This window comes from Saccopteryx bilineata, chromosome 1 (assembly GCF_036850765.1).
Source record: "Saccopteryx bilineata isolate mSacBil1 chromosome 1, mSacBil1_pri_phased_curated, whole genome shotgun sequence".
Lineage (NCBI taxonomy): Eukaryota > Metazoa > Chordata > Mammalia > Chiroptera > Emballonuridae > Saccopteryx > Saccopteryx bilineata.
The window spans coordinates 356,724,994-356,749,205 of NC_089490.1; the positions used below are offsets into that span (position 1 = coordinate 356,724,994).

The 24,212-nt window shown below is 40.2% G+C and overlaps 1 protein-coding gene across 4 annotated transcripts in view; it reads right to left on the reverse strand.

Annotated features, from left to right (window-relative positions):
* Positions 1-24,212, reverse strand: part of SBF2 (SET binding factor 2) — a 513,016-nt gene that overhangs the window by 416,577 nt on the left and 72,227 nt on the right. For all 4 annotated transcript variants that reach the window (XM_066250933.1, XM_066250932.1, XM_066250931.1 and 1 more), the window contains exon 2: positions 15,346-15,431. In XM_066250933.1, the coding sequence (XP_066107030.1) occupies positions 15,346-15,431 (86 nt within the window). The remainder of the gene's footprint in view (positions 1-15,345; positions 15,432-24,212) is intronic.

A 24,212-nucleotide genomic window follows, 5' to 3' on the forward strand; every position in this document is an offset into this window, starting at 1 on the left:
AAAGACAAGGCAGGCAAAGCAGAAATAATATGTTGAAAGAATTCACTTTCTCTATTCAAAGCCTGAACAAACTGCTTCACTAAGCCAAGTTTGATGTGAAGAGGGGGGAAAATGATCCTGTCTCGATTAACTACAGGTTCATTCACAATATTTTGCATCCCTACTTCCAGAGCTTCACGTTTTGGCCACTCCTTCTGTGTCCAGTGTTTATCCCGAGCTCGGCTGTCCCACAAACACAGAAAGCAAGGATACTTCGTGAAACCTCTCTGTTGTCCTAGCAGGAAATTTACCATTTTAAGATCCACACAAATGATCCAGTTATGCTCCTCATACTTCAGTAAGTCGAGGACAATTTTTATGTCATTATAATCTTCTCACAGATGAATTGAATAAGCAATTGGAACCGCTGCATAAACATTACCGTTGTGTAGGAAAACACATTTCAGACTCCATTTAGAGCTGTCAAGAAATAGCCACTCTTCTGTTGGACTGTAAGTGGTAACACCTAGCTGGCTGAGAAGACTACTGATACCATGACAGTAAACAACCTGTTTGTCTTCGGAAAAAAAGTCCACAAAAATTTGTTCATGCTTCCTGGAATGGGATACTTTAGCTGACTGGTGAAGTACATTCTTTTCTTGAAGCCTGGAGGCTAATAACTCAACTGCTTTCTTTGATAGGCCCAAATCTCTTACTAAGTCATTCAATTCGGGTTGGCTAAACTGCTGAGGAGTTCATGACTGCTTGGCATCAGAAGAAGACCCTTCAGATTCTACAACCATTTCTTCATGCATCTTATCAAAACACACTTGATCACCATGTTCACTTTCTTCGTCCTTAGGAGAAACAAAACCATTGAAAACTGGAACCAGGAGTGTCTCAGAGTGTGGGATAGATTGTAATGCTGAAGGAATATTAGGATATGCGATCATATGCCGTTTTTTCTTGCCGATGCCCTTTGTATGGATTTGACAGAAATAACACATCAGTGCTATGGTCCTTAGGTTCACGCCAAACCATGGGAATACCAAAAGGGATTCCTTTGCATTTTCCTTTGTCTACTCATGAAGCATTTTCTCACAATTATGACACACAATATGAGGAGCCCAATTCTTATCTTGATCACCAAGGGGAACTTGAAAATAGGCTATATATGCACATGTCACAAATGATGAAATATTGCGCCTTTGACATTGAAGTGTGTAACAACCACATATATAACAGAAGGTATCAGGACTATACTCACATTTACACCTACTCGAAGAAGCCATGATTCAATCTTGAAACAAAATAAGAGGGTGTTTTTATCAGATAGTAATTTTTTACATTTAAAAACAACTACAATTATGTAAAAGTGATGTTTGTAAAACATTAATTGCTTTGTGGTCATATTCAATCCAAGAGTAGTTGCCCTTTAACTCAAATTTAAAAAGCAATGCATGCCATTAACTGTAACAAAAAGAAATTAAAATTGCATAAAAACTAGAGCATGCACCAAAAAACGGATTTCAGATTTGGAATCAACGATGCAGAAATATATAGAAACAGTTCTAAAACCTCATGCAACAGAAAATAAAAAAAATTTGTTCCCCAGTGTAATAAATATAGTAATGATGTGTTAACAAAAACAGCAGTATTTTCGTAATAAAATGGTATAATAGAGTAACTATATTAATTTTTATATCTGGGCACATGGTGCGAACCAGTGCAGCTAGTAATTCTAGGTCCTGAGTGGGAATGGTGCGGAATTAAGAAAATACGGGGTCAGGAGGGCCCTGTAATGCTGCTGGCAAGAACAAAGCGCACCCAAAAACCACATCTTGCTTTATTTATAGGGCAAAGTGAGGCCATTAGCAAATCAATGGTTTCAGATCACGTTTCCAAGACAACCCAAGAATTTTACCAAGTGCAGAAAACCCCCACCATACATATCATCTTAACTTTACACCAACAAAGGATAGAAGAAACTTGCCTCCAGTCTTTCCGGGGAACATGGGGGTTAGTGTAAACAATCCAGCACCACAGCTTAACAGCCTTTTGCAATCTAATCAGGCAAATGAGGTGGGGGATTGGGCAGACTGTCAGCTTACAGCCAATTCTCCACACCTCTGTCCCCTAAAAATCTAAACTCCAAAAACCCTGTTGGTCTTTTGATCCCCAACAGGCACATACTTCTCTGGAATACCATAGGGCGCACCTGGAAATCTTCTAGGGCACACCAGTGCACCCTGGTGCACACACTGAGAACCACTGCCTTAAGGACTAAAGAAAAGTTCTCTGGAAAAAAATTAAAATTAAAATTGCACTTTAAAAAAAGGTTTTAGGTTTTATGCCTGACTGGGCGGTGGTGCAGTGGATAGAGCATTGAACTGGGATGCGGAGGACCCAGGTTTGAGACCTCAAGGTCACCAGCTTGAGCGTGGGCTCATCCAGTTTGAGCAACGCTCACCAGCTTGGACCCAAGGTCGCTGGCTTGAGGAAGGGGTTACTCCGTCTGCTGTAGCCCCATGGTCAAGGCACATATGAGAAAGCAATCAATGAACAACTAAAGTGCCACAATAAAAAACTGATGATTGATGCTTCTCATCTCTCTGCATTCCTGTCTGTCTGTCCCTATCTATCCCTCTCTCGGACTCTTGCTCTGTCTCTGTAAAAAAAGAAAAAGAAAAAAAGAAGAAAAAAGCTTTATAGTTTTAGCTTTCATATTCAGTCTATATTTATTTCAGATTAACTTTTATGTATGGTGTGAGGTAAGGTCAAGGTTCATTTCTTTTTTCCAAATGGGTATTCACAGTTGTTCCAGCACCATTTGTTAACAACCTTATCTTTTCCACAACTGAATTACCCTGGCAACTCTACTGAAAATCAATTATATGTGTGGGTCTGCTTCTAGAGTGTTGTATGATCTACATGTCTATACTTAAACCAAGGCCACACTGTCTTGCATATATTGAGCTTTATAATATGTCTTGAAACCAGGTAGTGCAGCTCCTCCAACTTTGTTCTTTCTTCTCTAAATTGTTTTGGTTATTTGCTATACAAAATGTCTTAGAGATTTGTTTAGGTCACTGTATAAAGCTCGATATCTCATACTTTTATAAAAAAAAATTTTAGTAGCACTAAATATACATAAGAAAATTTACCACCTTAACTATTTTTAAGTGTACAGGTCAGTAGAGTTAAACACATTCACACTTTCTACAACCAAACTCTAGAACAGCAGTTCTCAACCTGTGGGTTGCGACCCCGGCGGGGGTCGAACAACCAAAACACAGGGGTCGCCTAAAGCCATCGATGGGGTCGCGACCCACAGGTTGAGAACCACTGCTCTAGAAGTCCTTCTTCTTGCAAAACTGAAAATCTATACCCATTAAACAACTACCCATTCTTCCTTCACCCAAACCCTAGGCACGCACTAGAAGCCTAGAAACATGACTACTGTCTGTCTCTAAGAATTTGACTATTCTAGGTACTTCACATTAATGGAATTATGTAGTATTTGTCTTTTAGTGACTGGCTTATTCACTTAGAATAATGTCCCCAAGGTATATCTATGTTGTAGTATAAGTTAGAATTTCCTTCTTTTTTAAGATAGAATAATAGTCCATTGTATGTATATACCACATTTTGTTTATCCAAAATGTGTCATAACATTTTTAGGTGTTTATCATCTGTAAATAGATACCTAGGTTGCTTCCACCTTTGGGCTATAGTAATTAACGCCAATATGGGTGTAGTAAAAATATCTGTTCAAGTCCCTACCTTCAGTTCTTTTGGGTATATACCCAGAAGTGAAATTGCTGAACTATATAATAATTATATTGTCAACTTCTTTGAGGAACACCATATAGTTTTCCATAGCAACTGTACCATTTTACATTTCTAGCAACAGTACACAAAGATTGTAATTTTTATATCCTTGCCAACACTTGTTATTTTCTGTTGTTTTTAATAGTAGCCATCATCGTAGGTATAAAATGATATCTCACTGTGGTTTTGATTTGCATTTCCCTAATGATTAGTGATATAGGCATCTTTTCTGTGATTGTTAGCCATGTTATATCTTTTATTTCACACCTTTTAACAGTTGCATTATATTCTGGTGAATAATTGTGGCACCAGTAGTTCAATCAGTCTCCTACTGATGGACATTTAGGTAGTTTCCAATCTTCTGCCACAAATAACCTTATACATGGGTATGTATAAGTAATCACACAAATCAGTTTGTTCAGGAATAGTCTCAACCTTATACATGGGTATGTATAAGTAACCATACAAATAAGTTTGTTCAGGAATAGTTTCAGTTTATGCATGTTTTCCAATTCACTACCTTTCACTCTCAAAAGCATTCTGATAAGATAATTACATAAGAGACTAGTAGCAAGGATTGAGCATGCAATCATAGACATGACCCCATGGTCACTGGCTTGAGCCCAAAGGTCACTGGCTTGAGCTCAAGGTTGCTGGTTTGAGCAAAGGGTCACTCGCTCTGCTGTAGCCTCCCAGTCAAGGCACATATGAGAGAGCAATCAATGAACAACTAAAGTGTCACAACAAAGAATTGATGCTTCTCATCTTTCTCCCTTCCTATCTGTCCCTATCAGTCCCTCTCTCTCCTCTCTGTGTCTGTCAAAACAAACAAATAAATAAATAAATACAATGAAAAATTCAGTTAATAATTCTATTATGTTTTTAAATAAACTTTGAGAGATGTTAGATAAATTAATTTTATACTTGACACAACAAAATAGACATTAGATGATCAGAATTGCTATTAATTACATAATGTGTAAGAAGAGCCAGACTATTTTCAAACCAGATGACTTTGTAATAGGTTAGACCTGAGTATTTCTACACCTTCCTTAGGAAGTTCTCTGTGGCATTGCAGCACCAGGTATAGCAGAACCCCAGCATGGCAAGAAAACCTTGTCTAAGATGAATCTGATAGTACTGAAGTAGCAGACCACAGATACTGGGCAGGTGAAAGATTCAGTAGTGTAACTGAGGCTATCGATGCGTTAGTAAAATAAGCAGAATTATAAGTAACTGAAAGTGTCCAGTATATAAAAATAGGCCATTTTGGTGAGCATGGAGGAATGTGAGAAAAATAGCACCAAGATTTACTATCCTCCACCTCAGAGATGTTAAGAGAATCTACTGTCTCAGATGCATCCTTTAAACTCTGTCAGGTTTCAACCTGCGTGTGGGTTTATCACTTCAAAGAGACAACTGTCTGGAAGTAGGAAACAAAAATGTGAGCTCAAACCACCACTTTTCAGCTTAAACCCCATTTATATCCACTTGCTTTGTTGTAAACATAACTTAAAAAATCCCTTTTGCAGTCCTTAGTATATTTTAGAAGCCCCATCTTCATACTTCATAGCCATACAATCTTATGTTTACAGCCTCAACTCTATAAAAATCAAGTCCTTCCACATGTCCTCCATCTTTAAAACTGAATTCATCAACAAGCACTCTACATCAGCACAGAAAGTTTAGATGCTACCTAAGCATCTTTTATAATCATACATTTTTTACTTTTAGCTGTCTTCTTGTATTTCTCAAATCTCTCTAGCTGACAAATTATCATGTCTATCTTTATTCTAAATGATTACTTACATAGTGGCTTATTATACTCACATGCAAGAACCAGTGTTTTTGCCAGTTATATTTCACCTTCTTAGACAAAGGATGTACAACTCCAGCCTTTTAAAATCTTTGTGGCCCTGGCCGGTTGGCTCAGTGGTAGAGCGTCGGCCTGGCGTGCAGAAGTCCTGGGTTCAATTCCCGGCCAGGGCACACAGAAGCGCCCATCTGCTTCTCCACCCCTCCCCCTCTCCTTCCTCTCTGTCTCTCTCTTCCGCTTTCGCAGCCGAGGCTCCATTGGAGCAAAGATGGCCCGGGCGCTGGGGATGGCTCCTTGGCACTAGAGTGGCTCTGGTCGCGACAGAGGCCCCAGGCGCTAGAATGGCTCTGGTTGTGGCAGAGCGACGCCCCGGAGGGGCAGAGCATCGCCCCCTGGTGGGCAAAGCGTCACCCCATGGTGGGCATGCCGGGTGGATCCCGGTCGGGCGCATGCGGGAGTCTGTCTGACTGTCTCTCCCCGTTTCTAGCTTCGGAAAAATACAAAAAAAAAAAAATCTTTGTGAACCCTGATTCTGTTATCCAATATGTTATCTACCTCTCTCCTTCTCCTTTCATGCATTTTCCTCTATCAAGAGGGGAGAAAAGTCTCTTCCATCCTTTCTATACTCAGTTCCCTGAACAAATAAACATTATTTATCTCTAGTTCAGAATGATGACTGCTACCTCATTTGTTGTACTCAATACATTCCAAACAGCGTAAAAAATAAAAATATTGTACTTATACTTAACTGCTCTGCCCACAAATAGCATCCGATACTAAAGGTACTTCTATGCTACAAATGCAGAATGTTAAATACAAGCTTTTTCCCTCTTGTCTTCAATCTATACTTACAGTTACAGAAAACTGGATTCATATTGAAGGTAGTCAAATCACTAACCTCCAATTTGAATAACTAAACTAATTTCTTAAGACCTCAACTTTAGAAATTCTAACTAAATATTTATTCCTCTTTTACTCAAGTCGCATTTTTTTAGCACTTTAAAAAAAAGATTTTATTTATTGATTTTATATGGAAAAGAGAGAGAAGGGCAGGGGGGTAAGAAGTATCAACTCATAGTTGCTTCACTTTAGTAGTTCAATGATTGTTCCTCATGTGCGCCTTGATCAGGCAAGCCCAGGGTTTCAAACCAGCAACCTTACCATGCCAGGTTGACAGTTTATCCACTGAGCCACCACAGGCCAGGAAGTGCTTCAGTCTTCTTTTAAAAATTAGGTAAATCTACAAGTGTCCCAGTGCAGATATTTCCCAGTAAAGATATAGCACATTTTTCTGAATTATGATATAAAAGAATTAGAGCATCTTTTTAAAAAGCTAGTGCCTAAACAATACTAGTTTGCCGAGGTCCAAAACCTAGCCAATGAAAACATTCGTTCCCATAATCCAAAATAGATTGTTAGCCATAGAATGCCTCTGAAAAACAATTCTTAAATTTTCTTTGAAATACTGTCACTAAAATTAACTGAAATTTTATTTATACGACAGTCTGTGGTTTCCTTGTAGGCTTAAAAAACACAAGAAAAAGATAAAAATATCCCAGAATTGGAAAGGTAGTCATTATGTTTGGTTTAGCTTATTTTCATATTTTTATTTTTAAAATCCATCCAATTTAAAGTTCAGTATTTCCCAATAGAAGAAAAAGAAGGCAATATCTTTATATAAAAAACAAAAGAATAAATTCAGCATTCTCTAAATTAAATTTGGGATCTGACTTTTTAAGGAATAAATGCCTAAAATCCTTTGCAACAGCCATAAACTTTAGTCTTCAGACTGAACACAATTATCTTTTATTTAAAAGTTAAACACATCAAACATATGCTGTCTGAGGAGGAGAGGTAGGAACAGAAAATAATTTCAGTATAATATTATGCTCTGAACCCAGATTTGTCCTCAGATAAAATAAATAAGTGAAGCCGGTTTCCATCTAATAATGCAGCATTCTTTCAACATTTCTAAACCTTAGTTTTTCTAAATCATAGAACCCTATTTTCAGATCTTGCATTTACACTAAAATACAAATGCTAACCATAGTTTAAGCATCACTCTCAGAATATTCTCAGATCTTGGCTGACACTAAGAGTGTCACTGACCACCAATGAAAGAGGTGCCCCATCCGGAAGTGCGGTGTGGGCTAGATAAATGGCCTCAGGGGGCCGCATGCAGCCTGCGGGCTATAGTTTGGGGACCCCTGTGTTAGACACTAGTGAAATTGTTTAAACTACCTAGTCCTCAGTTTACTTATCTATAAATGTGATATACTACTATGTATCATCTAATTTTTGTTAATTAAATTCATCATAGTCTATCAATTCTATGCAACCATTAAATACAGTAATACTTCAGTTTTCATTGGCTTTAGTTATCATCAGTTTCGGGTTTTATAGATTTTTTTCGCAAAAGAAATTGTCTCGGTTTTCGTTGGTTGCCTCAGATTTCGTTGGCATGCCCACATGACCTGGCCACTAATTTTGCAAAAACAAAGGGCGACCCACACATTCTCCTGCTCAGTGTGGCATTGTTTCTCGTTGTATGAGCATCACCCCGTGAGTCTAGTCAAACAATTCCATTGCTTTCCAGTGTTTTTGTGTTTTTATTGATTGCGAGTGCTAATATTACAATTACATGTAACATATACATTATTTGCACCTCTCTTTCCTCTCCTCGCCATCTTCCATACGCCAAGAAGAGTCTTCAGAAAGGTAAATGTCATGTTAAATGTTCATTTATTCTTTACATTAGTCTTTTATATTCATTTTATATTAATTTCTTAGTTTTTAGTATTAAATATTACATTTATTCTCTACAAAATGTGTTTTTGGTATGTATTTTGGAGTGTCCAGAACGAATTAATTGTATTTACATTGATTCATATGGAAATAATTGCCTCAGTTTTCATTGGTTTCGGATTTTGCCGATTATTTTCGGATGGATTATTGATGAAAACCAAGGCATCACTGTATTAACATTAATGTTATATGCTAAAAGTTGTTCCACTACCTAGCAAAGGGTAAGATTTTTTTCCCCTATAAATCATCAGAAAAGGGTCACTATTACCCTGGAATCAACACACCTCTTAAGAACTGAGCCAGATCACCTTCAGTTAGACTAAGATTTTTTTTTCTTTATTTTTTATTTATTCATTTTAGACAGGAGAGGGAGAGACACAGAGAGAGGAGAGACAGAGAGAGAGAAGGGGGGAGGAGCTGGAAGCATCAACTCCCATATGTGCCTTGACCAGGCAAGCCCAGGGTTTCGAACCGGCAACCTCAGCATTTCCAGGTCGACGCTTTATCCACTGCGCCACCACAGGTTAGGCCCAGTTAGACTAAGATTTTATTAGGCCTGTCTCCAGTCTAGAAGCTATTGGAGTTACTCTATTACATAGTATTTTGCAGTTATTCAAGTTATTGCTGTTCATATACAGAACAGTTGTATGTCCCTAACACAAAGTATTGCCCAAAGCAATAAATAATAAAAAGGCAATGAAAGCCCTGGCCAGTGAGTTCAGTAAGTTAGAGTGGTATCTTATATGCCAAAGTTGCGGGTTCAATTTCCACTCAGGGCACATATAAGAATCAACCAATGAATGCATAAATAAATTGAACAGCAATTTAATGTCTGTCACTCTATCAATCCCTTTCTCTATAATCAATAAAGACAGCTTGATCAGGTGGTGGCACAGTGAACAGAGTGTCAGACTGGGATGCAGAAGACCCAGGTTTGAAACCCCAAGGTTGCCAGCTTGAACACAGGCTCACCAGCTTGAGTGTGGGGTCACTGGATTGAGCATGTGATCATAGACATGACCCCATGGTCACTGGCTTGAGCCCAAAGATCACTAGCTTGAGCTCAAGGTTGCTGGCTTGAGCAAAGGGTCACTCGCTCTACTGTAGCCTCCCAGTCAAGGCACATATGAGAGAGCAATCAATGAACAACTAGGTGTCACAAAACAAAGAATTGATGCTTCTCATCTTTCTCCTTTCCTATCTGTCCCTATCAGTCCCTCTCTCTCACTCTCTGTGTCTGTCAAAATAAATAAATAAATAAATAAAATAAAGACAATGAAAAATTCAGTGAATAATTCTATTATGTTTTTAAATAAACTTTGAGAGATGTTAGATAAATTAACTTTATACTTGACACAACAAAATAGACATTAGATGATCAGAATTGCTATTAATTACATAGAAAGAAAAAAGAAATTTCTCATGTAATCTAGCAGGTTAAATATTCTTTAGATAAAAATCTAGCCTGAAAAGTCTTGAAATACTTTGCTAAGAATCAGCCAATTAGTCATGTATGAATTAAAAAACATTTACTGGCCCTGGCCAGTTGGCTCAGCGGAAAATGTTGACCTGGCGTGTGGAAGTCCCAGGTTTGATTCCCAGTCAGGGCACACCAGAGAAGCGCCTATCTGCTTCTCCACCCTTCCTCCTCTCCTTCCTCTCTGTCTCTCTCTTCCCCTCCCACAGCCAAGGCTCCATTGGAGCAAAGTTGGCCTGGGAACTGAGGACGGTTCCATGGCCTCTGAATCAGGCATAGAATGGCTCTGGCTGTGACGGAGCAACGCCTCAGATGGGTTCAATTCTTGATCAGGGCACACAGGAGAAGCCACCATCTGCTTCTCCACCCTTCCCTCTTGTCTCTTTCTCTCTCTCTCTCTCTCTTTCTTCTCCCACAGCCATGGCTCAAATGGTTTGATTAAGTTTGCCCCAGATGCTGAAGATAGCTCCATGCCTCACCTTAGGCACTAAAATAGCTCGGCTGCTGAACAACGGAGTAGCAGCCCAGATGGGCAGAGCATCACCCTGTAGGAAGCCAGTTGGCCCAGTGCATGGGGGGGGGGGGCATGTGGGAGTCTATCCTTCTGCCTCCCTGCCTCCCGCCTCTCACTTAAAAAAATAAACAAACAAAAAACATTTACTAAACAGTAAAATCAGTAAGTGCCTCTCCCTCACTACTGGAGAAACATCAGAGGCATCATACTATCTATTTCCTTGACTTTCAAAACACAAAAATCATCCCTTGGTAGTCATAGCTAAATAGCTAGTGCCAAATTATATCTCTCTGCCCAATAATGTCTGTTGTTCTTGAAACTTATGAAGGTAGTTCACTATTCAAATTGTCATATTGTTGTAATTTATATATTCCCCATACATTGATGTGACAGAAGGTAGGAACTCACAAAAGGTTGAAAAAGGTCTCCAGCACCAAACACTTCCCCATTCAGTAGTCACTAAAAGGATGCTTTAACGAGATTTAAAAGCTTTAATAGTACAAATAAGTATCTAGTTATGCACACAGTAAGGACAATTACTAGTATTTGTAGGCAATAAGGGAGGGGGGGAGAATATAAGGGGCTCTCTCAAAAGTGACTTTTCCTTGAATCCTCACCTTCTTTCCGCTTTTTTTTTTTTTTTTTGTATTTTTCTGAAGCTGGAAACGGGGAGAGACAGTCAGACAGACTCCCGCATGCGCCCAACCGGGATCCACCCAGCACGCCCACCAAGGGCAAAGCTCTGCCCACCAGGGGGCGATGCTCTGCCCCTCCGGGGCGTCGCTCTGCCGCGACCAGAGCCACTCTAGCGCCTGGGGCAGAGGCCAAGGAGCCATCCCTAGCGCCCGAGCCATCTTTGCTCCAATGGAGCCTTGGCTGCGGGAGGGGAAGAGAGAGACAAAGAGGAAGGGGGGGGGGGGGTGGAGAAGCAAATGGGCGCTTCTCCTATGTGCCCTGGCCGGGAATCGAACCCGGGTCCTCCGCATGCCAGGCCAACGCTCTGCCACTGAGCCAACCAGCCAGGGCCTCTTTCTGCATTTTTAATACCAAAATTCAAAGTTTACCGTTTATGTGGGTCTATAGAACATACAGTCTTCTTTACATAGCTGGATTACAATGATCAAAATTAGGTATTCAGCAATGTATCTTTTATCCTCAGTAAAGCAGAAATGGACAGTCATTAGTAGGAATGAAAAAAATTCATAATTTTCAAATAGTTTTATTCCTAATTGATATTTGTGATCCTTGCTAACAACAGAATGAACTCTTCTTCTGGGGCAGGTGCTGCAAAGCTGTCAAACAAACAGCAACCACAACACTAAAAATCAACCAGCTATCTCATTTAACAAGCACTTACTTTATGGAAGTGGTCCCCAACCCCCGGGCCACGGACTGGTACCGGTCCATGGGCCATTTGGTACCGGTCCACAGAGAAAGAATAAATAACTTACATTATTTCTGTTTTATTTATATTTAAGTCTGAGCGATGTTTTATTTTTAAAAATGACCAGATTCCCTCTGTTACATCCGTCTAAGACTCACTCTTGACGTTTGTCTCATAAGTTCGACAATTATATTTAAAAATACCACAGTCTTTATGCCAGTAGCATAATTTTATTTTGTGCATTTATCCGTCCCACCCTAAAGGCCGGTCCGTGAAAATATTTTCTGACATTAAACCGGTCCGTGGCCCAAAAAAGGTTGGGGACCACTGCTTTATGGGATACACTGTTCTAAGCATTTTATATGTATTTTTTAACCCATTTTATTTTTACAAAACCCCTATGAAATTAGTATTGCAGTTTTAGAAATGAGAATTCTGCTACTCAGAAAAGTTAACTTGTCAGAAATCAAACCATACAGCTGGGATTTCAACACAAGCAGTCTCCTCCAGAACCTGCACATTTCACTATCTTATTATGCCAGATGTTCTCTCAACAAAAACTGCTTTAAAGAACACTTTGCACACATTTGTATATGCTTCTATATATACACACAGAAAACATAAATACATACATACACACACTCCAGTATGTTTGAGAACCAAGCTGTATAGTCATATTGCAAAATACTTTAGTGGTCATCTTCCCAATTCCTCATTTAATCATGATGGATAGCCACCAGATAGAAGGTCCTAGCCATCATAAATTATGCTCAACCATTATATTCCTTTAAAATGGATGACAGCCTGACCAGGCAGTGGAGCATTGGATAGAGCGTCGGAATGGGATGCTGAGGACCCAGGTTCGAAACCCTGAGCTCACCAGCTTGAAACCAAGGTCACTGGCTTGAGCAAGGGGTCACTTGGTCTGCTGTAGCCCCACGGTCAAGGCACATATGAGAAAGCAATCACTGAGAAACTAAGGTGCCGCAACAAAGAATTGATACTTCTCATCTCTCTCCCTTCCAGTCTGTCTCTCTCTCTGTCTCTCTGTCCTGTAACAAAAAAAAAATTAAAATGGATGACAAAAAGCACTGTCATAAAGCAACCTAAACATCCTATAGGTAAAAAGAAAGAATTTGTGAACTCAGCATGACTGAGCACCATTAAACCAACCTTTCCTTTTTTGTGTGTTTTAGTTTTCACCAAAACAGTTATATAAAAATTTTCAGAAAAAACTATACTAAATATTTGTTTAGTGACACACTATCACTAATGCTACTACTAGGCTAACATTTTGACTAAAGAGTCAAAGGAATTTTTCAGCTTCTAAAAACATAAAAATTAATTTCGTCTTTAATATTATAGAGAAATTTAAATGGGGGGAAAAAGAGCAAAACAATGCATTCCAAGATGATATGATATTGTATATAGAAAACCCTAAAATCTCAGTCATAAAACAACTGGACCTGATAAATGAATTCAGCAAGGTGGCAGGATATAAAATTAATACTCAGAAATCAGAGGCATTTTTATATACCAACAATGAACAGTCTGAAAGAGAAATTAAGGAAACAATCCTCTTCACTATTGCAACCAAAATAATAAAGTACCTAGGAGTAAACTTAACCAAGGAGATTAAAGACTTGTACTCGGAAAATTATAAAACATTGATAAAAGAAATCAAGGAAGATACAAACAAGTGGAAGCATATATCGTGTTTGTGGATAGGAAGAATAAACATCATTAAAATGTCTATATTACTGAAAGTAATTTATAAATTTAATGCAATACCAATTAAAATACCAATGACATACTTCAAAGATATAGAACACATATTCCAAAAATTTATATGGAACCAAAAGAGAACACGAATAGCCTCAGCAATCTTAAAAAGGAAGAATAAAGTGGGAGGTATCACACTTCCGGATATCAAGTTATACTACAAGGCCATTGTACTCAAAACAGCCTGGTACTGGCATAAGAACAGGCATATAGATCAATGGAACAAAACAGAGAACCCAGAAATAAACCCACACCTTTATGGACAACTGATATTTGACAAAGGAGGTAAGAGCATACAATGGAGTAAAGACAGCCTCTTTAACAAATGGTGTTGGGAAAATTGGTCAGCTACCTGCAAAAAAAAATGAAACTAGACCACCAACTTACACCATTCACAAAAATAAACTCAAAATGGATAAAAGACTTAAATGTAAGCATCTTAGAAGAAAACATAGGTAGTAAGTAAGCTCTCTGACATCTCTCACAGCAATATATTTGCTGATTTATCTCCACGGGCAAGGGAAATAAAAGACAGGATAAACAAATGGAACTATATCAAACTAAAAAGCTTTTGCACAGCTAAAGACAATAAGAACAGAATAAAAGACAAACTACACAATGGGAGAACATATTTGACAATACATCTGATAAGGGGTTAATAACTAAAATTTATAAAGAACTTTAAAACTCAACACCAGAAGACAAACAATCCAATCAAAAATTGGGCAAAAGAAATGAATAGATACTTTTCCAAAGAGGACATACAGATGGCCAATAAGCATATGAAAAAATGCTCAACATCACTAGTCATTAGAGAAATGCAAATTAAAACCACAATGAGATATCACCTCACACCAGTCAGAATGGCACTCATTAACAATACAACACTGAATAAGTGCTGGCGAGGATGTGGAGAAAAGGGAACCCTCCTGCACTGCTGGTTGGAATGCAGACTGGTGTAGCCACTGTGAAAAACAATATGGAGATTCCTCAAAAAATTAAAAATCGAACTGCCTTTTGACCCAGCCATCCCACTTTTAGGAATATATCCCAAGAACATCATAGCACTGATTCAAAAGGAGAAAAGCACCCCCATGTTATGGCAGCATTGTTCACAATAGCGAAGATCTGGAAGCAGCCCCAAGTGTCCGTCAGTGGACGAGTGGATTAAAAAGCTTTGGTACATATATACAATGGAATACTATGGGGCCATGAAAAAGAAGGAAATCTTACCTTTTGCGATAACATAGATGGACCTGGAAACTATGTATTATGTTAAGTGAAATAAGCCAGGCAGAAAAAGAAAAATATCATATGACCTCACTCATTTGAGAAATCCAATGAACAATGTGAACTGAGGTACAGAAAGGAGAGATCAAAGGGACCAGAGGAAAAGAGGATAGAGGGAAAGGGGTTGATAGGATGGAATAATCCTGAAGGGAAGGGGGAGGGCACTATGGGGAAGGGGACAAAGGCAATGTTGAGGGGAATATGGGGGAGGGGGGATGCATTCAGGGTGACACTAGAATCTATGTAAACACAATAAATTAAAATCAATTAAAAAACAAAAATAACAAGGCATTCCAGAATCAATATATTCAAAGTTACTGTTGGGGCGGGGGAAGAGTTTATTTCTACTATCATGTTAGAGTTAAATAACCAAAGTATATAACAGTAACTAAAACATAATTATAAGCATAAATATAACATAAGAAAAAATATCATTATAAAAGTACAACAATGCAACATCAACTTACCAATTCAATTCCCTGTGGAAATGGTGTATCATCCCAGTCCTTCTGTGGAAATCTCTGGATTATTTTTCCCAGGCCTGCTCCAGACCCTATTAATGAAATCAAAGTAAATGTGGTGCTATAAAATCTGAATATTCATTATATTATACTTATTTCTAAATAAACATTTGTCAAATAAATTAATATATTGATTAAACATTTTCAAGATTTAAAGGCCATAAAAACATTTACCTTCTAAACATAATACTGAAATGACAGGCAGTCCCTATCCAGCTTACTCTGAAGTGAAAGCAAGAACATTCTGATTATATGTACATCTAATTTAAGAAAGCCTGTAACACCTGGTGCAATATTTTAATATATATTTTTCCATCCCCTCTGTTAATATTTAATTTAAATCATTCACTACCATCCCTCACCCTCATCCCTGTTAATTTGACTTCTTCCTTTTCCGTCACCTAGAGTTCAATCACTTTATGGCAAAATTTTTACCTTTAAAAGATAACTGGAAAGTTAAATGTATTTTACTGACCAGCTCAGTACTATGTTCTAAACTGAGGTTATATTTGAAAAAGGAAAAATTGGCAGAGCGTCGGCCTGGCGTGCAGGGGTCCCGGGTTCGATTTCCGGCCAGGGTACACAGGAGAAGCGCCCATCTGCTTCTCCACCCTTCCCCCTCTCCTTCCTCTCTGTCTCTCTCTTCCCCTCCCGCAGCGAGGCTCCATTGGAGCAAAGATGGCCCGGGCACTGGGAATGGCTTCTTGGCCTCTGCCCCAGGCGCTAGAGTGGCTCTGGTCACGACAGAGCGATGCCCCGGAGGGGCAGAGCATCGCCCCCTGGTGGATGTGCCGGGTGGATCCCGGTCAGGCGCATGCGGGAGTCTATCTGACTGTCTCTCCCCATTTCCAGCTTCAGAAAAATACAAAAAGAAAAAGAAAAAAAAAGAAAAAGGAAAAATAAAAACATTCTCAATTAAAATTAATAATTGCTCTATTACAGTAATTCTTTATATATCCATCATTACAGGGTAATGATGGATTTCATTAAGGGTAAACTACAATAAAAGTGATTCATCACACACTCATTTTTCAAAACTCCACCTCAGGCATCACCAGTTCTGATATCCCCAGCAGAGCAAATTTTAAAAACTGTTAGGTACTGAAGATACCTAATGAAAAAGACATGGCCCCATCCTCAAGGAACTCATAATCTATCAAGAGAGCAGGCAAATGAACTGATAATTTCAATATACCACAGTAAGCACAATGATGGAAATAAACCTAATCTAGCATAGTGGAGAAGACCAGAAAAAACTTCCTAGAAGAAATAACAGCCAGCTCTTTCTTCAGTACCATCTTTGTATCTTCTAGTATACTAATTGCCTAGTACTCAGTTCATACTAAGTTAAATGTGTATTTTAATAAATTCATTATTTTTGACAGAAATTGTTTTGGGAGGCAGAAGTGGGCAAAAGGAAGATAAATGGGGATGGAAAGAGACTTGACTTTGGGTGGTGAGTGACAACGCAGTGTGCAGGTGACATTTAACTGAGTTGTACACTTTAAAGTTGTATGGTTTTATTAATCAAAGTCACCCCAATAAATTCAATTAAAAATGTTTTAAGCTTACATCTCTCTTTTTTCTCTCTTTTTTAAAATTGAATCTATTGGGGTGACACTGCTTAACAAACTATATAGGTTTCAGGTGCATAATTCTACATGTTCTATACACCACACTGGGTGTTCACCCCTTCAAGTCAAGTCTCTGTGCATCCCCATTTAGCCCCCTTTCACCCTCCTCCACCTCCCACCCATACCAAACAATCACTACATTGTTGTCCATGTCCATGAGTTTTTCTTACTTTCTCTGTCCTTTTCCTGTCTTCATCTCATCATATTTAATCAGGTGTTTGTATATTGTTTATCAAATTCTGGAAGTCATACCTAATGTATTTTAGGCTCAAGAAATAGTTTATATTAATTTTTACCAAGTATAAAAATATTAATATTAATTTTTTCAAATACATATAAACATAAAGAAAAAAATCACTCATAATCCCATACCTTAAGACTATACTTGTTAACATTTTGGACTATTTTACCTGAAAGATTTTTTTTGTACACATACATACTTTTTCTACAGAATTGAGATCTTACTAAAACCTAACCTATTGAGATCAACTAAACCTATTGATTTATTACTTAATGTTGACATACATCTTCTAGTTTCTCACTGTTATAAATAATGCTATAAGAAACATCTTTCTTTTTGAATCATTATCTCATCTCACTTTTCCCCAGAAATATATTCTCAAATATACAACTACTAGGTCAAAGGATATGAAAATTTTGAAGATACACACAAAGCCAAAGGGCCAACCAGAAAGACATATAACAATTTATTTTTAACATTCTGTGTAGAAGAATGACACTGGCATTTTCACTACAGCTTTACCAACAATTGATATTTTTAAAAACATTTCAAAGATTTTATTTATTGCCTGACCAGGCAGTGGCGCAGTTGATAGAGAGTCGGACTGGGGCACGAAGGACCCAGGTCTGAAACCCCGAGGTCACTGGCTTAGGCGTGGGCTCATCTGGTTTGAGCAAGGCTCAACAGCTTGAGCCCAAGGTCGCTGGCTTGAGCAAGAGTTCACTGGGTCTGTTGTAGCCCCCCAGTCAAGGCAAATATGAGAAAGCAATCAAGAAACAAATAAAATGCCAAAAATGAAGAATTGATGCTTCTCATCTCTCTCCCTTCCAGTCTGTCTGTTCCTATTGGTCCCTCTCTCTGTCTCTCTCCTGTCACAAAAAAAAAAAAAAAATTATTGCTTTTACAGAGAGAGGAAGGGGGTAGTGAAAAGTATCAACTCATACTTGCTTCATTTTAGTTGTTCATTGCTTGCTCGTCGTATGTGCCTTGATCAGGCAAGCCCAGGGTTTCGAACTGGCAACCTCCGCATTTCAGGTCCACACTTTATCTATTGTACCACCACAGGCCAATGTTTTAAAATTCTACTTGTTTTAATTATTGTGAACTTGAAAGATGAAAAGTTCCTCTTTGGCAGGAGTATAACTTTCAAAAGTTTTCCAGAAACAACATATTATTTATATTTACTGATTTCATAATAATATGCAGTGTTTCAAAAACATGATTAGGCCCTGGCCGGTTGGCTCAGTGGTGGAGCGTCGGCCTGGCGTGCAGAAGTCCCGGGTTCGATTCCCGGCCAGGGCACACAGGAGAGGCGCCCATCTGCTTCTCCACCCCTCCCCCTCTCCTTCCTCTCTGTCTCTCTCTTCCCCTCCCGCAGCCAAGGCTCCATTGGAGCAAAGATGGCCCGGGTGCTGGGGATGGCTCCTTGGCCTCTGCCCCAGGCGCTAGAGTGGCTCTGGTCGCAGCAGAGCAACGCCCCAGAGGGGCAGAGCATTGCCCCCTGGTGGGCATGCCGGGTGGATCCCGGTCGGGCGCATGCAGGAGTCTGTCTGACTGTCTCTCCCCGTTTCCAGCTTCGGAGAAATACAAAAAAAAAACAAACAAACAAACAAAAAAAAAAAAACACATGAAAGTTTAGTGTGAAATGCTGATATAACATTTATAAATGTACAAAGAAACATGATTCATGGTGATAAGACTTTCAGTCATATGATGTTATTTGAAAGTGAAAATTTGGTTACAAGAAAGCAAAAAAATGGTAAAATGATGTTTCACTACAAATAAAATGTAGATCATGGCCCTTGCCGGTTGGCTCAGTGGTAGAGCATCGGCCCAGCATGTGGAAGTCCCAGGTTTGATTCCCAGTCAGGGCACACAGAAGAAGTGCTCATCTGCTTCTCCACCCCTCCCCCTCTCCTTCCTCTCTCTCTCTCTCTCTCTCTCTCACTTCCCCTCTCGCAGCCATGGCTCCATTGGAGCAAAGTTGGCCCAGGAGCTAAGGACAGCTCCATGGCCTCCGCCTCAGGCACTAGAATGGCTCCAGTGGTGACGGAGCAATGCCCCAGATGGAGAGAGCATCGGCCCCTGGTGGGCATGTCGGGTGCATCCTGGTCCGGTGCATGCGGGAGTCTGTCTGACTGCCTCCTCACTTCTCACTTCGGAAAAATAAATAAATAAATAAAATGTAGGTAGAGCTACAATAACTTGGTTTCCAAATATGTAAATTGCTGCACTTAACAGCTTTTGAGGAACTTATGAAAGTACCTACAAAAAGTAAACAAATATTTTCTGAATACTGTTTCTTTATTTGTAAGCATTTAGCCTAAATGTTTAAACATTTCCCAAGTTTATATGTTTCGTCTCGTAACTATTTTTATTGGTTGTATTTAAAAATTCTAAGAACATGACTTTTTTAACTGAGGAACAAGCAACAGTGAAGAAAGTCTATTCTAGAGCCAGGTGTCTGTACACCTGCAGACTGATCCTTACATCCAGAGCAGAAGCAGGTCAAGTCACTCAGAGTGGCTGTGAAAGCAGCTTTTATTTCCACTATATATTAAATGGGGCTGGGTACGGGGAGGAAAGGAGTAATTCCTCAAAAGAAACAGGAACACTTCCTAGAAAGGGGAGGTGCTAGGCAGGCAAAATTCATTGTCCATTTCATTGTATGCAGCTAGTTTGCAAGAAAGAAGGAGTGGTTATTAGTCAGTGACTTCCAGTTTGTTTTTCCCAGGTGGTACTCTCACATCCATCAAAAAATCAGGAGATATGATGATGATCAAATGAAGTTGATATATAAAATGGAGGTTTCCTCAGCACGATAGCAGAAGATTTGTAAAAGGCTTTCTTTGTATAAAGTACATATGCTAGACAAGCTGCCCAAAACAAATTTAGAAAGGGTGAGGAAATACTGGCGCAGTCAGACACACTTTTCCCTCCTTTATGTTTGGTAACCCACTTTCCCTAGGGTCCTGTCAGGCTACCCAGGCCAGTCACTAGAATTAGCAACTGACCTAGGATGATCCAATCATCCATTACCCTCCTGGCAAAGTGATTGTTCTAGCCTTGGCCAATGACTCCGGAAGAGTTCAACATTATCCTCTGGGGTTGCTAACTAGTATGCTATGGGTGGGGAGTTGCCAGTGACTGTGAGGAAGAAGTATAAAGAATGAGTAGGGTTAATTAGGAGGAGAAATACAATTCAGTACTCCGCTCTACACAAAACAGGATGCTTGGTATTTATTGACTAAGTCACCAAAAAGTATTTCACTGCCTACTGTACATGGTTACAGTGTAGATGCACCAACTATACAGAGAAGTGGACAAAATAAGTTTTCAACTGTGAGTCTCTGAAACAGTTTATTCTTGTATTATTATGTATTCATTACTGTATTACAACTGTAAACCTACTTTTGCACACCCTGTATATACTGCTTGTTTATATATATACTCTGAACTTTAAGAAATGTTCCTCTAATACAAAATTCACTAAATCTTTTTCTATATGTTTAGCTAAACAACTAGTTTAGAGGTTATCTACACTAGACTTGTTTTATGATGTCCATCTGCTCATAGCTCCTTCTAACAAAAATGGCACCGCCTGTAGTTTAAGAAAGGGCAGCAGCCATGCTCACAGCCCTACACCATCCAGAGAGAAACTACTGGTATGTATTAGATACTTAAGAGCATGCATGCTAGCCTGACTGGTAGTGGTGCAGTGGATAGAGCTTCGATCTGAGACACTGAGGTCCCAGGTTTGAAACCCCAAGGTCACCAGCTTCAGCACAGGCTCACCAGCTTGAGTGCCGGGTCACTGGCTTGAGCGTGAGATCATCAACATGATCCCATGGTCACTGGCTTGAAGCCCAAGGTTGCTGGCTTGAGCCCAAGGTTGCTGGCTTGATCACGGGGTCACTGGCTCAACTGGAGCCACCCCCGCCCAGTCAAGGCACATATGAGAAGCAATCAATGAACAATTGAAGTGCCACAACTACAAGTTGATGCTTCTCTTTTATTTCCCTTCCTGTCTGCCTGTCTGTCTGTCTGTCTGTTTCTCTCTCTCTCTCTCACACACACACACACACATACACACACACACACAAAGAGCATGCGTGTTGAATAAATGAATGGGAATATAAGGTGGGTAAGGGTATCTCATATATAAAATACATATAAACTGGCAAGCAACTTACGACCAGAGTGACCTGGCCAAAAAGGATCCTAGACAAATCAAATTCCTCTGCTAGGGCCCTGGCCGGTTGGCTCAGTGGTAGAGCGTCGGCCTGGCGTGCGGGGGACCCGGGTTCAATTCCCGGCCAGGGCACATAGGAGAAGCACCTATTTGCTTCTCCACTCCCCCCCTCCTTCCTCTCTGTCTCTCTCTTCCCCTCCCGCAGCCGAGGTTCCATTGGAGCAAAGATGGCCCGGGCACTGGAGATGGCTCCTTGGCCTCTGCCCCAGGCGCTAGAGTGGCTCTGGTCATGGCAGAGCGACATCCCGGAGGGGCAGAGCATCACCCCCTGGTGGGCAGAGCGTTGCCCCTGGTGGGCGTGCTGGGTGGATCCCGGTCGGGCACATGCGGAAGTCTGTCTGACTGTCTCTCCCCGTTTCCAGCTTCAGAAAAAATACAAAAAAAAAAAAAATTTGCCCTGGCCGGTTGGCTCAGCGGTAGAGCGTCGGCCTAGCGTGCGGAGGACCCAGGTTCGATTCCCGGCCAGGGCACACAGGAGAAGCGCCCATTTGCTTCTCCACCCCTCCGCCGCACTTTCCTCTCTGTCTCTCTCTTCCCCTCCCGCAGCCAGGGCTCCGTTGGAGCAGAGATGGCCCGGGCGCTGGGCATGGCTCTGTGGCCTCTGCCTCAGGCGCTGGAGTGGCTCTGGTCGCAATATGGCGACGCCCAGGATGGGCAGATCATCGCCCCCTGGGGGGCAGAGCACCGCCCCTGGTGGGCGGGCCGGGTGGATCCCGGTCGGGCGCATGCGGGAGTCTGTCTGACTGTCTCTCCCTGTTTCCAGCTTCAGAAAAATGAAAAAAAAAAAAAAAAAAAAAAAATTCCTCTGCTAGGGAAATGTGAGGGGAAAAAAAAGAGACTGCCTAAGCAGCCAAAAAGAAGTATAAAGACTTGCTATGATGTAGAGAAAGCTCAGGTAATCATAAGAGGCTCATGTGTAAAACCAAAGTCACAGAACAGCAGAAACTGAGACTTGCCAGTAGAAACAGGTTAACAGTACTCATGTAGAGTACATGTAGAAAGAAGCAGAGATACCACAAGAAAGAAGTTGTGCACCTGTCTCGGTTCTATCTCTGGTAAATTCTGCAGCGTTATAGTGTCTGTCATCAAACTTCCTATGATATTCCTCCCTCTTAAGCTAGAATGGGTTTGTATTCCTTGTCACTACAGTTCAAACTAGAATACTTTCAAACTGGTAGAGGGCCTATAAACAATTATATTTTTTTTAAAAAAGAGGTTTAATCAGAAAACTTACAAGGAAAAGTAACAAGTATGTATGAGAACTTTCTCCAAATATCTGAAGAGCTATAATATAGAAGAAGATAGTGTGGAGCAGACTAGATCCAGAGGAAATATTTTTGAGTCACTATAAAGAAAGAACTTTCTGAAAACAAAAACTATCAAAAAATAGAATGCATTGCCACAGAAAGCAATGACAAGACTGAAGTTTCAGTACAAGATGCATGCTTTTTTTTTAATTTTTTATTTATTCATTTTAGAGAAGAGAGAGAGAGAGAGAAGGGGGGAGGAGCAGGAAGCATCAACTCCTATATGTGCCTTGACCGGGCAGGCCCAGGGTTTTGAACCGGCAACCTCAGCATTCCAGGTCGACGCTTTATCCACTGCGCCACCACAGGTCAGGCCACAAGATGCATGCTTTTGTGGTCTGGGAAACCAGGCTAAAAGGTATGAGGACAAATCCAGAAAGTCTGGCAAATAGACTTATATAATTCATTCATTCAACACTAAAACTATGTGAGCCCTTGTGTTAGGTGCTAAAGAGAGAAGGATAAAACTTGTTATAAGAATATTTAGTCCTGACCAGGCGGTGGTGCAGTAGATAGAGCGTCGGACTGGGATGCAGAAGGACCCAGGTTCGAGACACCAGGTCGCCAGCTTGAGAGCAGGCTCATCTGGCTTGCGCAAAAAGCTCACCAGCTTGGACCCAAGGTCGCTGGCTCGAGCAAGGGGTTACTCGGTCTGCTGAAGGCCTGAGGTCAAGGCACATATGAGAAAGCAATGAATAAACAACTAAGGTGTCGCAACAAAAAACTGATGATTGATGCTTCTCATCTCTCTATCTCTCTGCATTCCTATTTGTCTGTCCCTATCTATCCCTCTCTCTGACTCTCTCTGTCCCTGTAAAAAAAAAAAAAAAAAAAAAAAAAGAATATTTAGGACTTAATAATTGAGTTTTTTGAAATGCAAATACAAGAGCAGCCGCAGGCACAGTATAGTGACAGAGCAAAAATTAGGTAAGGAAACAATATTGTTAAGAAATCAGGTCATGAGTCAAAGGCAATATGAGATAGAAAAACTAAAAAAAAAACCCAAAACCCTATATTTTAGAGCACAGACAACTGTTATTTTATTTTATTTTTAGCGAGAAAGATAGAGACAGAGAAAGGGACAGATAGGAACAGACAGGCAGGAAGGGAAAGAGATAAAAAGCATCAATTCTTCGGTGTGGCTGGCACCTTAGTTGATCATTGATTGCTTTCTCATATGTGCCTTGACCAGGGGGCTATAGTAGAGCAAATGACCCCCTGCTCAAGCCAGCAACCTTGAGCTTAAGCCAGCAACCTTGGGCTTCGAGCCAGTGACCATGGGGTCATGTCTATGATCTCACGCTCAAGCCAATGATCCTGCACTCAAGCTGGTGAGCTCACGCTCAAGACAGCAACTTTAGGGATCGAACCCGGGTCCT